Genomic DNA, 16,607 nt, shown 5'->3' on the forward strand with positions numbered 1-16,607 from the left:
CTAGTACATGTTTGTGTGAAAATTAGTGCCGGTCCCTCAGAGCCATCAGTTGGCTCTAGATCTGGCTTACAGGCAATTGAGAATTAGGCAGTGTGCATACTGGAAACTAAACTCGCTCGGATTCAATGAGCCAACTGTCCAGCCTCTAGTATAACTTTTTAAGGAGGAAAACATAAAGTTGAGGAAATGTCAACTGGCATTTCATTTTTTAAATTTCTTATACAAAAGGTCACCAGGAACAAATAATACATAAAGGTATCTATATTTTTAAAGTTAAGGATATATGAACTATATGTCTGGGTGACTAATCCAAGTTATAGCTAATGTATTATTTATATCATTTGATGCATCACATCTAAATTATTAACTAACAATTTTGATAATCTGAGAAACTCTTGATATTGAGGTTTAATTTAATTCAAGTTATATTTAATTATATTCTAAATAATATTAAAATGTGGATTCTTTTATTTAATGATCAGAAAACTTTAAAAAAATGATCAAGGTCCTTGAAAGATGCATCACTTGTTTGGATAATTCTTTTTGCATTTTTCATGACTTTCTGGATAAAGTTTACCTTTGTATAGAACTTCCTACTTCCATCAGGCGAAATTTGCAACAAGCTCAATCTGTTTCTACACCCTTCGATCACCAGTCAGAAATTTCCCTTCATTATGAACTTTTCTGAGCTAGGGAACATTTATATACCAGTCATTTTTAACATTCCCCATACCCTACTTACCTACCGCTCACATCTGATCACTGCAAATATATCCTTATCTTATCTGAATGAGCATATAATCAAATAAGCAGTTTTTCTTTACTGAAAGAGTTACTGTTTTGTGGGAAGCAAGGTAGAATACTCCATCTCCGCTACGTTTTACTTGTTCTATGGTGACTGCATTAGTTTTCCATGAAGGAGGTGATTCACTCTGTCTCACTGGGCTCTGCTTCCCTCTGCTACAGAAATTGTCAGGCTAAATTTGCTTCTGTAATGAGACTCATGATTTTTGCATCTGTTTTTCAAGACTGCACTTTAATTGTGGTTATCAGCTCCTAAAGACAGACATTAGTCACCTAACACCAATACCCAGAGGAAAAATACGAGCCTGATATGAGGATAGATGTATGTAATTACCCCACTGAAATGACTTCGTAAGCAAATTATATCTTTGAGACTGTATTTCTTCAAATAAAAAATTAAATGATGCAATGAAGACAGCCTTAAAGTTTATAAATATAATATGATAACATATATTTAAAACAGTCCAATATAGCTAATATCCAAAGATAATAAACACTTACTTACTTGTCTTATCTATTGTTTTCTTACCTAGAAAGTCCTCAGTCCTTACACATGAGATGAAATAACACACTACTCTTAATTCCATGACCATGTTATAATAAACAACAATTACGCTGGCCAGTCTAGCTAAATAACAATCATAGAAAGTTTATTCCTTGCCCTCTTTCTGATATTAAGGTCTCAGGATACAATGAAAGTATTTACCCTGATAAACATCTACTCATGAGTGATGGTTAGTGATAGTTGCCAACTTGACAATCCAGAATCACCTAGGATACTGGCCTAAGGTGTGTTTGTGGGGGATTATCTTGATTAATTAATTGAAGTAGGATGATATACCCATTATGGGTAGGATTATTGCCTGGGCAGAGGATCCTGGATTGTAAGAAACAGAGAGAACTAGCTGAACAATGACATGCATGCATTCATTACTGTTTCCAATTATGGATGTGCTATTACCAGCTCCACCAAGCTCTAGATGCTGTGACTTTGCCCACAATGATGGACTGTAACCGGAACTGTGAGCTAAAATGAATCCTCTCTTCTGTGTCAGCCTCCACAGTGCTTGCAATGCAGTTGTAAACCACCACACCAGGTTTACATTATTAGTTTAAAACTCAATCATATTTAAAACTACCCAAGATTGTATTTTAGAAAAAAACAGTAACCATAGGGAGATACACTGTAATTATTATCTAATATTTTTGCTAGCAGAAATTATTTGCAGAGCACCTACAAATGTTTGGCACAATGAAAATTACTTCATATTCATTCTCATTTATCGTTCTAACTTCCTGAAGTAGATATTATTATAGCCAGCTGAACGAATGAAAGAATTAGGCTAAAAACAAGTCATGGCTACTGATTTTGGAGAATGATCTGAATTCTTAATTATTGTGTTTACTTTGATTATTAGTTACTAACTCATGTCCAATTAACTTCCCTTTGTATTGTTTTGTCTGCATTAGATGTGTGTTAGATAACTCAATTAAAAACATAGTGTAAACTGGGAGGTGGTGGTGCAAGCCTTTAATCCCAGCACTCAGGAGGCAATGGCAGGAGGATCTCTGTGAGTTTGAGGCCAGCCTAATCTACAGAACTAGTTCCAGGATACCTAGGACTACACAGAGAAACCTTGTCTGGAAACCCACTCCCCACCCCCACAAAAAAAGAAATCAACAAATGGCATACATGTGAAGTATATGATTTAATACACCCATAATTTAAATAACTCAGGTTTACTTTCAGATACACAGAAAAGAGGGAAATGCTAATCACTGATATAAACATTTTTCATTTATAACAGTTTAGACAATGGAGTATATATTTATTTTACTATTTGGTTTGGATATTAAAATAATTGAGTATAAATATTGCCAGCATTTGTTATTTTGTGATGAAATTTGTATAAAATATACATTGATTCAAATAATGGTGAGAATTCTAAATGGTAAATTTCATTAGGAAATATAAATATAATGTTTAATGTCCAAGTGCTTGACATCTTTGTTGAAGGTGAAATTTTTTATTACATTTTTATTTGTGAGTATATGAGTATTGCACACACACACACACACACACACACACACACACAGATACACATTTGTATACCATGGCAAACATGTGGAATTCAAAGGACAACTTTTGGAAAGTTGTATTTTTTTTTCCACCACGGCTCAAGATCAATTTGTCAGGCTTTCTGGAAACCATCTTTACCCACTGAGCAATTTTACTGGGCCCTGAGCTAGAAATTCTATACTTCTACTTATAGTGTACATCATTAAAATATAAGGTACAATCAACCATGGATAACTCTGAAAGAATAAAGTTCAGGAATAAAACTTAAGCTGGGATATAAAAGTTTTATTTCATATACATGTTCCATAACACTGGAAGAATTTATTTATATGAGTAAAGACAATTGAAAGACAATTTTAACTTAAAAACTAATGTAATAGAATAATAAATTCCAATGTAATGTCAAAATTATATCTATGTCCAGAAAGGACTGTTTCAAATTTCTTCAGAAATGGAAGAATGGATAAAGAAAGTGTGGCACATCTGCACATTAGAGTACTACTCAGTGGTAAAAAACAATGAAATCTTGAATTTTGCATGGAAATGGATGGAAATAGAAAACACTACCCTGAGTGAGATGACCCAGACCCCAAAAGAGGAATATGGTATGTACTCACTCATTAGTGGATTCTAGTCATATACAAAGGACATTGAGCCTATAGTTTGCGATCCTAGAGAAGCTAAGTAATAAGCTGAACCCAAAGAAAAACATATATAGATCCTCCTGGAAATTGGAAGCAGACAAGATCGTCGGGCAAAAGTTGGGAGCATGGGGTAGGGGTGGAGTGAGGGAAGGGGAGAAGGGGAGAGAGAAGGGAGAAGGTGAGGGTTGGGGAGAGCTTAGGGGAATGGGATGGTTGAGATGGAGGAAGGACAGATATGGGAGCAGGGAAGAAGATACCTTAATTAAGAGAGCCATTTTGGGGTTGGCAAGAGACTTGGCTCTAGAGGGGTTCCCAGGTATCCACGGGGATGTCCCCAGCTAGGACTCTGGGCAGTGGAAGATAGGGTGCCTGAACTGGCCTTGTCCTTAGTCAGGCTGATGACTATCTTGAATATCACCATAGAACCTTTGTCTGGCGACAGATGGAGATAGAGACAGAGACCCACATCAGAGCACTGGACTGAGCTCCCAAGGTCCAGTTGAAGAGCAAAAGGAGGGAGAATATGAGCAAGGAAGTCAGGATCACTAGGGGTTGGTCCACCCACTGAGACAGTGTGCCTGAGCTAATGGGAGCTCACCAAATCCAGTTGGACTGGGACTGAACAAGCATGGGATTAAACTGGACCCTCTGTATGTGTCTGACACTGGGACAGACTGAGAAGCAGAAGCCAATGATAATGGCACTGGGATTTGTTTCTACTGCATGTACTGGCCTTTTGGGATCCTAGTCTATTTGGATGCACACCTTCCTAAGCCTGGATGGAGGGGGGAGGGCCTCGAACTTCCCACAGGGCCAGGTACCCTGCCCTCTCTTAGGACTGAAGGCGGAGGGAGGGAGAGTGAGCGGGAGGGAAGTGGAAGAAGGGGAAGAAGTGGAAATTTTGAATGGTATTATTTATAAAGTAATAAAAATTAATCTGCTGGAAAAAAGGAAAAGTAATCAACTACAGATACAAGTAAATAAAAGACTTGTAAACTCATTCCTCTAAAGTCCCCAAAACCCTCTTGTAATTTCTTTATGTTTCAAAATATGGTAGTGGAGAGAAAAGCTCAACAAGATTAAATGAATCTATCCGGACCATAATCATGCCTACATTAAAGCCATTCATATACTCAACAATCACAGAGTATATGCTATGTGAATTAAAGGCCAAATATAATGATTATGAATCCCAAAGCTTGGAGTAGTGTTTCTGGTAATTTATTTGGGGTTGTAACCTTAGCATCACAAACATTAAGCATGTTACATTGTAGCTCCCTAAAACAGAGTAGTAATAATCCCTAAGACCTTGTGAGTTAAAAATACTAATTCACAACTCACAGCAATCGATTCAACTTTCCTTCTAAATTCTTACACTGAAATGTATAGGTCCTGACAATTATTGATAGTTTCTACTCTGTCACTAAGGCTTCTAATTGTTGAAACCCTCATGGTCATAGACTTTCAATAAACATAACTGAACAGTTTTTGTTCAATCTTCCTAAATGACACTTGGGGATCCTAAAAGGTTAAACAACCTGACAAGATGACAGAGTTAAAGGCATAGTCAAAGCAAACCCCCATAAATCTTGATGCTCAATAAACTATTTGTCCTCCCATGACACACCAGCTCTTATGAAATAACAAATTAGAGGTGGGAATATAGTATTCTACATTTAAATTTAAATGACCAAAAGAAATGTTCTCAAAATTATTCTCTCTTGATTACTAGTCTCTTTTTTTGGTTTATTTAAAAATTTCCAAGTTTTTTGATTTGGTCTGGATTTAAATTTAAATTGGTCATGTACTTGGGATTGATACAAATCACCACAAGCTTAGAGGCTTAAAATAGCACACTTATTATTTCCCAGTTTCTGTGAGCTAGGAATCCAGATACTAGACCCAGTTCTTACTGTGCAGATGACGGCTTTGCAAGCCTGTCGATGTCAATAGGGCTAAATATCCGAAAGATAGCTTAAGAGACAGAATTTGCTTCATGTTCATTTAGGTCATTGGGAGAATTAATTTCCATGTGGCTATATTACTGAGGTTTTCATTTTTTTCTTCCTGTTATCCAAGTATTATTCTTAGCTCCCAAGAGTTGCCCTCAGGTCTTGATTATATGGAACACTTCATAGGATACCGTAAGATAAGCTGTCTGGCTTTTGCCAAGTCAACAGATTTCATCTTCTTTGAGACATTTAAAAATGGCTTACAAGGTTAAGTTCAACAGAGATAATTTCTTCTTTTCTATGATTTAAGTCGAATGATAAAGGGTTTTAAACATATTTGAAAAAAATCCCTTCACTTTTATCATAGAACAAAATTTAGGCATGTAGAAGTAGAATTCATTGTATCTTCTGATCTCAACTACACTCAAGAATTGCTAATTATATGCCAGGAGCATAGATCTTGGTGGCCATCTTAGATTCTTACCCACCATAGATATGAATGAAAAACTATGAGTAGAAAGTCACTGAAATAATCTGCATTCATTTCTGAGCCACAGAATTGGACTTTTGTTTTCATAGAAGGGCAGTCATATAAGACTGATGAAAAACTTGGGACTGAACCCCAGTTTACTACCTACTAGCTACATGATATTAGGGAAATTCCTTACTCCTTCCAAGTGTCTACATTATGTCACACATAAAGATTTTAATTAAAAAAAGACAGGACCTACTTCTCTGCATTACCCTGCTGACACAGTCTAAGCTAGAAACCAGAACTAGATCATTTACCTGCTTTCTGTGTTCAGGAAGCAGTGGCAGGCATGTTTGTGGTGGGTCTCCAAGCAGATGACACTCAATAAAGCAGGGGTTCTCAACCTGTGGGTCATGACCCCTTTGGTCGAATGACCCGTTCATAGGGGTCGCATATCAGACATCCTGAATATCAGATATTTATATCATGGTTCATAATGGTAGCAAAATTACAGTTACGAAGTAGCAACAAAAATAATTTTATGGTTGGTCACCAAAACATAACAAACTATATTAAAGGGTCGCAGCATTTGGAAGACTGAGAACCACTACAAAAGAGGGTATACTACTTTCTAGGCTCAAGGATGACAAAAAATTATATGTATCAGTGAACTGAAAATGAAGTTATTAAGAAGGTGACTTAATTGTGCTTTGGGAATTAGATTCAAATAGAATAAATGATCTGGATGAGCTCAATACTTTAAGACTATATATATTATATAATTTTTAGGTAAATAAGGACCAAACAGCTGAGATCTCTGAGCAGGATTTCCACACACACCCAATAAATCTGAAGGTGGCATGTATGGTTTTGCAGAGGTAAGTTCTATCCTTATTGTGTCAGTTAGGAATTTATTAAATCTCAGCACCAAAGTTACCCTTCAGTGCCTTTTCTATGCTGATGAACTGGATGTTTACGCATTTCTGCCTTTACATTGGGCAAAGTATTATATTTTTTGTCAGTAGAGGGCACTGCAGGGACATTGCAGGAAGAAATAAGACTTCTTTTTCAGGTTTTCATGGGCTATACATTAAATTTTCTTGTTTCCAACTTAGAGTCTATGAGACATGCTCATTCTTTCGAGGATTCCAGATAATGTTCTGCTCTAACCACATACCTAAACCATGTATGCAAATCTCTCAGCAACCGTGCAGCTCTGTCTTGGTTCAGAGCTTGTCACCTTGAGGCAACCTTAGTATGCTCTCTAGAACTCTTACTGTAGCAGCAGCCAGCTCTAAGATCTCCCACCATCTTCATTCGTCTGCATTGTAAAAAGTTCTCTCTGCTCTTCTGCCATTTGTGGACTCCCTCTGATCTAGGCAAACCTTTGAGGCTGCAGTCATACCTTCTACACTCTGGGGGAAAGAGCTCTGCCTGGATAATGTGTCTTTTTTTTTCCAGGTACTCTTAGGCTTCAGGAATGGTTTTCATGATTCCCTTTATATCATAACAGACATTCTTAGTATAGGTTAATAGTTATTTGAACCAAACATTCCTTGTTTAAGTTACTGTGAAGTTTTTATTTCTATACTTACTCAATTATCTTGAAAATTAATTTTCAGCAACTTGGCTGTACTTTCAAAAATCCAGTGTCTTGATCACATACAGAATGGTACCAGATAAAGATTATCCTCAAACTCATCACTTATGTGGCCAGTTGCTTCCACATGATTTTGTGAGCTTATCATAAAATAGCTTTGGCATTTAGACCTAAGATATTACAGCTAGTCCAATTGCTCAAGTTAATTAGAAAGGCTAATTTAAGCTTGTTCACAGAGACAAAGTGTCTGACTGGAGTCAGGACATCATTTTTTTACCACTCATCAGTGCCCTTTCTACTCTATTATGATGGTACTCAATATAAACAAATCCTCTATGAGGGCAATGATTATACCCTTAGATTTAGTCGAAATATTAAAGCAGTCTGTGATGTATAATACGTTCAGCAAATATAACATCACCAAGAACACTTATATAAATATACTACTGTCCATAGACATCATAAAAAGAAACAGCAATACCAGGTTATCTTCTTTATGTCAGCTGTAATATCCAAGAATATGTTTCTCCTTTTGTCGTAGGAAAGGCAAATGTTTACTACGTCTATCATATTATACTTGCATTCCTCCTTTGTCCTTTTGGTAACAGTTATAGAGGAGTTAATTTTAAAAAAGATTTATTTTTATTTTATGTTATGAGTGTTTTGCCTGATTGTATGTCTGTGCTACACGAATGTGCCTGGCACCCAAGAATGCCAGAAGAAGGTACTGAATCCCTTGGAATTGGGGTTACAGATGATTGGGGACTACAGTGTAGGTGCTGGGACCCAAATCTAGATCCTCTGCAGGAGTTGCAAGTACTCTTAACTGTTCAGCTATCTCTTCAGGCCAGAGAGATTAAGTTATAGTTAAAATAGTTTCTAATGTTACTAATAACCAAAGTGTCAAAATCCAATACAAACTCCAGAAACCAATTTCTGGCTCAGTAATAGTGTTACCACGTATCTTTAGGTTGACTACAAGGCGTGAATTGGGGCCAAGTTAGCAGGGCTACTTACATTAACTGTAATATATGTCAAGCAGTCTCCTAATGCTTTTCATCTAAAAAAACTCAGTATTAGAAATCATATTAATGAGAATAACTAGAATTTATATGCCTGAGTGCAATAGTCACCCTGGAATTTCAAGCATACAGGAATTCAATTTACATTTAGAACAAGATAGCAGCTTTAGGAGAGGATTCTGGGTTATAATTGATAAAAGCTGCCTTTTCACACATCAGAGAACTTCTGAAGATCAATATAAAATTATATGAATTTGAAAGTCATTAGCATTCTACTGAATACAAGAAAGCTCTAGAGATTAAATACCATCACTTTTATGTCATTGTGAGGCATGCTGTCCCACAACTGCTTAAAGAATCTTGAAGGTTTGGGGTCATCGGCAGAATAAGGCTGTTGTATACCATATCATATCAACGTGAGGATGAAGGCTCAAATGAGCTCTTCACATCCTTCAGCAGGCTCCCCCTTATATCCAACTGCTGACCTTGTGAACTTTAGTCAAGACAGCAGAGAATGCGCAAGAATCCCAGATGAATTTTTAGAAAAATCAATAAACTTGTCGATATGAAAACTTATACAAAACATTTAAGAAGTAAAACAAATACTTAACACTCAGAAAGTAGTCAACATTTATTACCAAAGTTAAAGAAAAGCAAGTAAAATAGGTTGGGGAGGAGATAAATCACAAACACTATGGTGAAAGGTGGGACTGAGGTCTAAAAGCACGGAACCAACAAAAGTCCCAGATACTCTGATGCCATTTTAACATATAAAACAAGGGTGCTAGTAAAGCAAAGCAGATGGTCCCCAACATGCCAAGGAACATGTAATACAGAAAGGGCCACACTGGGAAAAATTTCAGACTTATAAGAAAATGTTGATCTCTCCAGTATATACTACATTAATTATCTGAAATATGTTTCATGGTCTCCTTCAGTTTTGATAATTGGATCTAACGCAAAACCCCCAAATTCCAGGTTGTTCAGTATCTTTTCTGTCATGATTTACATTAATACACATCCCTATTGAACACTACAAGCAAATTCCCTTCCACAATACTTTTTCACAGATTACTCTGATTTTAAAGATGAGAAATGCCATACATTAAAATTGTCCTTAATTCATATTCAAACCAGTTTTGACTGTTTTACCCATATGAATATGAAATTAAGCCTTAAATCCCATCAGAAGCATGAATAAAGTAGAATAAAATATATAATTCTCTTGCTTTTATTATAAACATACTATAAATAATTGAAAATAGGAAATTACTTGAAGCTGAAAATTTAGTTCTCATCTTTCCAAGCAAATACAGTAAATTCTATTTACTATACTACTATTCCAGAATATTCACTTTTAAAATTTTAACAGTAATGACTTACTCTATGCATGATTTACTTAGCATTATAATTTAGAATCTTAACACTGGTCAATAAATATTTTTGGGATACTAATATAATTTATTCATAAATTATATAATCCCGAAAAATTTCAGGCAATAATCATAAGTAGTAAATATTATGTACTATTAATGTACCATAGTTGACTGTAGTATCACTCTATTTCTTATTTTTCATTATTATGTATTATGATTCTTTGAACATTTCCTATAGAAAATGCTATCGTATTCCACAATTTATTCTAGATTTTATTCCTAGGAAAGTATAGGAATATGGATTTGAGAATTTCATACATACATACATACATACATACATACATACATACATACATACCCTCTCACCTATCCAATTCTTTGGGGCCCTCACCTAACCTACTAGGTATATTTTGAATTGCATTTATGTTTAGGAATGACCACTTGAGATTGGAGAACCTTTCAGGGAACTTGTCCCTGGAGAAAACTGATTATTCTCTTAGCAGCCGCTGACTGACTGTGGCTCATCATCTAGAGGTGGGACCTAGTGAAATTTCCTCCATCCACACTGGCATGTCAACTGGTACTACTATTATGCAGGTTTGATAAGGCACCATACTTTGAGATTTCATAGGTGCAGCTTCCCTGTCATGTCTAAAAGACAGTAACTAGTGGCAGGCATCCTGGTCCACTGGTTCTTACAATATTTCCACCATCTCTTCAATGATTTTTCCCTGAACCTTAGGAATAGAGAAACTGATCATAAGTCATTTCTGTCATTTCATGAAACTTAACCATTATATGCTTACATTTATTCATCTATAAAAGAGAGATGATAGTAATTTTCCCCCCGAGGACCAAAATGAGTTAGTTTGTATATAGCACTCAAAGTAACAGCAGAAGCAATTGTAAAATACCATGCAAATATTAGAATTAATACTTTTCTGAGACTTGAAAGTATGTCAAACTTGCTTTCCTAAAAGGAATTGGTAGTATACATGGATAGCAATAAATTACGCCCATTCTATTTTCATGAAGATTTCTATCAGTACATGAATATGTTTAAAAGTATGTTTATGAATAGATAGAAAACACTTTATTACTGCTTTATTAAAATTACTTTGTATCTAAGGATAACTGCCTCTGATTAGATGTTATAATTTAATATTCAATTCGGAGATTGTTACTTTAAAAATATACAAAACTCAGAATACATATATTATCTTTTACTAGTTAAAACTGTCATTTAAAAATAATTAACACTTTTATATGCTTTTTTGCTCTTAGTCATCTCATCTGTGTTTTTCTTAATCATGTATTCTTCGTCATCTTATACTTTCCAATTCTGAAATTTGGCTTACTTTGTTCACTTAGTAATCTTATTTTAACATATTTATCAAGAAATTACTTTAGCAATCTTGTTAATCCAAAAACATGCTTTTAAATTTTGTTTCTGCACATTAGCTTTGGCCATTGCTTTTCTTTAAAATATTTACAATTTTTCATTCACTGTCTTATGGAAATATATTCATACTCATATTCTCTCTCTTTTATTTGGGCCAGTCTCAATATATAGCCCAGGTTCCTTGGAGCTCATGATCCTCCTCCCTCAGTTTCTCAACTGCTGGGATTACAGACATGCACCACCAAAATGAGCTTCTTTTCTTCTAGTCCCTCTGGTTGAATGGATTAAAGGTTACTTCTTGCCATTATAATTATGAACTATTACTATGAAAATATCTTGAAATAATTATCCTTTCAACACATTTTCTAACTTTGGTGAATATACAAATTTCTAGTCCAAAATTATTCTATTATAGCCTTTATTATTGCTTTCTTCCCTAGAAACAGTGATGAGAACTAAAACCTGTCTTCTAAAAGCTCTCTCATATTTCCATTTTCCAAATATGTAAATATCTTAGTACTGTACTATCGAAGTCCACTTTGTGTCTCCCTCTCACATTATCTTTAACATCTGATTTTCATTTTAATGATTTTAGTGTGGTCTTACTTCTATTTCTGTTTGGTTACTTTTACTACAATCATTTGTCTTAGCTCACTTGGTGGTCTCTGTTTACAGTTGACATCCCTTCTTTAATATGACATCTTTTTAAAAAATAGGCAGTGTTCTGTTGACTCTTATTGTGGACATTCAACAAGCTTAATAAATCTACTTCATGAGGTAGGATTATTTTAATATTATAGTGTATTAGGTCATATTTTCTTTCTCTTTCTTTTTAAAAACTAATCCTTACATATTGACCTAAATTTAAGAATAGACACCTCATAACTTTGCTTAGCTCTCTAGTTTTCCCAGGTGTGTTAAAGGGCACAACGATAGCTATATTTCCTTAGGGAGTTCCTAAGGTATTATAGCTTTCCACACATGACACATTTCCTTCCTTTTTGACAACTGCCATCCCATTCCTACCAGATAAAAGAAGATCTAGTCTATTACAAACATTTTCAAGTCATTTTCTTTAGTATAAATATATTCAAACAATGTTATACTACATGTACCATTTGAAATTTGCTTTTGTTACTTACACATTTTTTTTTAATGAGAGGGTCTCACTTCTGACATTCTTGGGAACTCACTATACAGATGAGGTTAGGCATGAATTCACAGACTTCTGTCTACCTCTGCCTTCCAAGTGTTGGGATTAAAGGTGTAAGGCACAATGTCCATCTCTCCTTATGCAAATCTTGGTTTCAATCATATCAGAATATTTTATGTAATCCAAAATACTATAAAATCTGATTTGCCCTTCAGAGACCTACGAATTTTTCTTCTTAAATCATCATAAAAATTTTCAGTTGCAGGATCGAGAAGTAGGGCTCCTAGGGATAAGTTAGCACAGTACTGGATAGTTTGTTTATTATTGTTTCTTCCAGAGTCATTGAACCCATTAAAGACAGATTTTGTCTTACAAGTCTCTTCTTGATCTTATGAACTATTATGATTTCTTATTCTGTTATAAATGAACATTTCTCTATTCCTCCAAAAAGCCCACTATCTCTTTTTACTGTGTCACCAATAGGCATTTTCTCTGCTGTATTAAAAATGGCATCTTGATTGTAACTATTATCATGATCATCTTGATTCAGAACCATTTTGAATATTTTACTACCAGCCAATGAATGAACAACTAGAGTCTCAATGATGATATGACCTTTTATATCTACTTCAATGAATATTTTCATTTTCCCATAGGCAGAAGCTTTATCACAATAATTCTTGAAAATTTTCTTGCTGAGTCATGCTTTAAACTTCTGCACCTAGCCTAGGAAATACAGTTCCCTTTAACTTTCAGTTCATTAAGGTAGATGAGCCTTTGCTTCATCATGATGAGCACAGTAATTGGAAGGTGCTGATAGCAATGTAGTGGCTCCGCTATTTAAATACATAACTTGAGATTTCCAGTCTTTAATTTATGTGGCATTTTGTTCAGCATTTTAGCATAGTACTTCAACAGTTCATCCTTATGTTTCTTTATGCCATACATAGTGGTCATTGCAATACCACATTCTCCTGGAGAAGTTTCGTACTTTACACCGCTGTCCATTTTTTTCAACAGTTTACATTCTGTATTATAGATAAACGTATCTTTTATCTTTTTTCACCCTGACACAAACAGGTTATCTACAGACATTTTGGGGTATTTTTTAGCAATATCTTTATATTACAGAAGGAATAAACAAAATTAAAGCAAGAAATGAACAACTGTAAGTAATGTCCACAGGTCTCCTGTGAAAACCTGGCCCGCACACACGCCATTTCATTATCCTTTGTAAGTGTTCTTGAATCAGCTACATGAAAAAGATATCGCACAACTGTTGGGGAGGTCTGAGAGAGTCATCTTTTCCTTGGTGATGTTGGATTAGTTGTGTTGTGAGCCTCAATTTCGAATGGACCCCATCATATGAGGTCAGATATGGAATTTTCCAATTACAATGTTGGCAGCTTCAGACATGTGGTCAAAAAGTTTAGATTTTGGAGTAGGTGAGATGGTTCGGTGGGGAAAAAGCATTTGCTGCCAAGCCTGATGTCCTAAATTTGAATTCTGGAACACACATTGTAGGAAAGAACCCACTCCTACAAGTTTCCTCTGAACTCAGCATGTGTGTGTGCATACACCAGTTTTATATTTTGAATGAAATTCAGGATTACTATTTAACCTATAATATGCTTATAAATTTTAAACTAATACTTGGAAAACACACACACACACAAATACATATAATATTATTTCCTTCCTGTTCTCCAGAGCCTATGGATAGCAGTACCTAAAAAAAGTTAGGGATAGTTATTTTTTTCTTCCTAGGCTAAAATAGAGAAGATTCCATCAGTTGTTCTTTCCTGAGATCACCCTAAAGAAAGGGCAAAAGTCATCAAGGTGTTTACTAACAACAAGAGATACCTTTTCTCTAAGTATAATATAACAATACCTTACTTCTCATAATAAAATATTGGCAAACTTTTAATCAGATTGTCCTCTGATCTCTACATGCATACTGTGGCATGTATTCATATCTCCCCCATCATCAACAAATGAATAAATATAAAAAAAGTAACCAAAGAAATGAATGGATTTAACAAATACTGTCAAAGTTCCAGATAGATTAGCTCTTGAGTATAAGATCAGAGCAAGGAAGTTTGATTTTCTTAGGAAATATCTCATCCAAATGAATACAGCGATAAATTACTCCCACTGTAGAAGAAAATACCTTGTTCTGGTATATTTTTTTAAATCACAAATTACTGAGAAAAGTTCTGCTTTCCAAATCTGTTTGCAAGATTATTTTACTCAAATCTTGCCTCATAATATTCAAATATTAGATCAGAACATTTTTTTTCTATTAGCTAAAACAAGATAACTATAACTAACATGTTTTGATTCTTTTAGAGGTTTCCTAAAATGTATACTTAATTAAAGTAAGTTAGTTGATCTTTTTTTTCATTATGGATTACTTTTTTCAAGTCATATTCTTTTAATTGCTAAGTAAATATTATCTAATGGAGATAAAAATACATCCAAATCTACTTACCACATGAAGAATTTTATTCTCAGTTTCATATACAGTGCAATCCTGAAAACAAGAACAAATATTATGTTCAAAAATTAATATTCATTTTAAAGTATGTTTTTAGAAATTGTACTAAGAAAAATTCTTGACATTCCATGTAAAAACTCAAATAAGAATGAGAAAAATCTGGAGATTTTACTTTCTTTAACCCAAGTAGAACCAATGGTAAGGTTAGTCAGTTACTTTGCCTTAAGTTTATTTTCTAATTTGATTAACTTTAAGCACATACAACAAGTGGCAATAGATGTTAAGATTATTTTTGGAAACATCTAAAAATTATTAGAGATTTTCTATCTAAAATTTTTACCCATGATAAGTAAATCTGTCAAAATATCTCCAAGACTTTAAACATTGATTTATTATGGTTAGACCATTAAGAATACACTAACATTTATTTTAACATTCATATCAAAATTTCATACTTATATATTTTTAACTACTCAAACTATCAAATCTACTTTCTATTATATATTTAAAAATATAAAGCTTGTAGTTCTTAAAAATATAAAATAAAAATATATAAAAATTATAAAAATATAAGCTTGTAGTTCTTACATAAATTTGAATCTCTGAAATTGTAAAAAAAAATTAAAAATCAACTACACTTTTTCTTAACTCTTTGTTCACCAATAAACCACAATATATAAAAGTGACTTCTGCTTAGAAACATAATGGTTGTCATTTTCTTCAAGAAATTTGTAAACTGGCCATAGACATGATATGTATTAGTAGTGAGCCAATAGGAGTGATCTGAGAATTAAGTGAGAAAATGAGATAAACTGCTTGCCTCAGAGATTGACACATAAGAAGTAATAAATATGCTATTGCAAAACATTACTCTTGTTTGGCAATTATTATTTAATTTTTAAAAATCCATTACTTTTACTTTCAAACTTCAAAGGGAATCTCCTTAAGAAAGTAAATATCATTTAAATTAATATTCTACTAGTGGCCTAATAATGAATATATCCTACTAGCAGCATAATACTCATACAAGATAATAATTTAACAACATATCTAATGTGGATATAATACAAAGAAATGTTAAAATAATCTTAAAAGTATCTTTAGCAACCACTGTTTGTTGTAAATAGCATTAATGTGCTAAACCTGTTCTGTATGCCTTATAAGACAAAACAAAAAAGTCATGTCTCTTTCACCTGCATCATTAATAATTATTATTTTAGTGAGGGAGAAAGCAGATACATACATATTACTAAGGAAGTAGAAACAACCACCTTTATACGATCTTGATGTTGTATGTATGTGTGTATGTATGTATGTATGTATGTATGTATGTATGTGTGTGTGTATGTGTGTATGTGTGTACGTATGCTCACTGAGAAGGCATAGAGACAAAGATCAACTTAATAATAATGAAATTTTCAGTTTTGTTGTCTTGTACCATTTCCCAGAACTTCTTAGAAAACGGCTAATTTCAAATAAGATTGGAACTATACCTAAGAATGGACTGTATTTTGATTTAAGATAGAATGAAACTATCTAAGATGACTAATATTGATCTAGGAGTTAACATGAAGAGATTACTACTTCCTAAAAAGAATAATCTGA

General features: G+C 34.0%; 1 protein-coding gene across 1 annotated transcript in view; it reads right to left on the bottom strand.

Moving 5' to 3' along the window:
- The window catches only part of Cnksr2 (connector enhancer of kinase suppressor of Ras 2), a 224,261-nt gene that overhangs the window by 135,064 nt on the left and 72,590 nt on the right, over positions 1-16,607 (bottom strand). The window contains 1 exon segment of the mRNA XM_038316573.1: positions 14,997-15,038. Coding sequence (XP_038172501.1) covers positions 14,997-15,038 — 42 coding nt within the window.

This window comes from Arvicola amphibius, chromosome X (genome assembly GCF_903992535.2).
Source record: "Arvicola amphibius chromosome X, mArvAmp1.2, whole genome shotgun sequence".
In the NCBI taxonomy this organism is placed as follows: Eukaryota; Metazoa; Chordata; class Mammalia; order Rodentia; family Cricetidae; genus Arvicola; species Arvicola amphibius.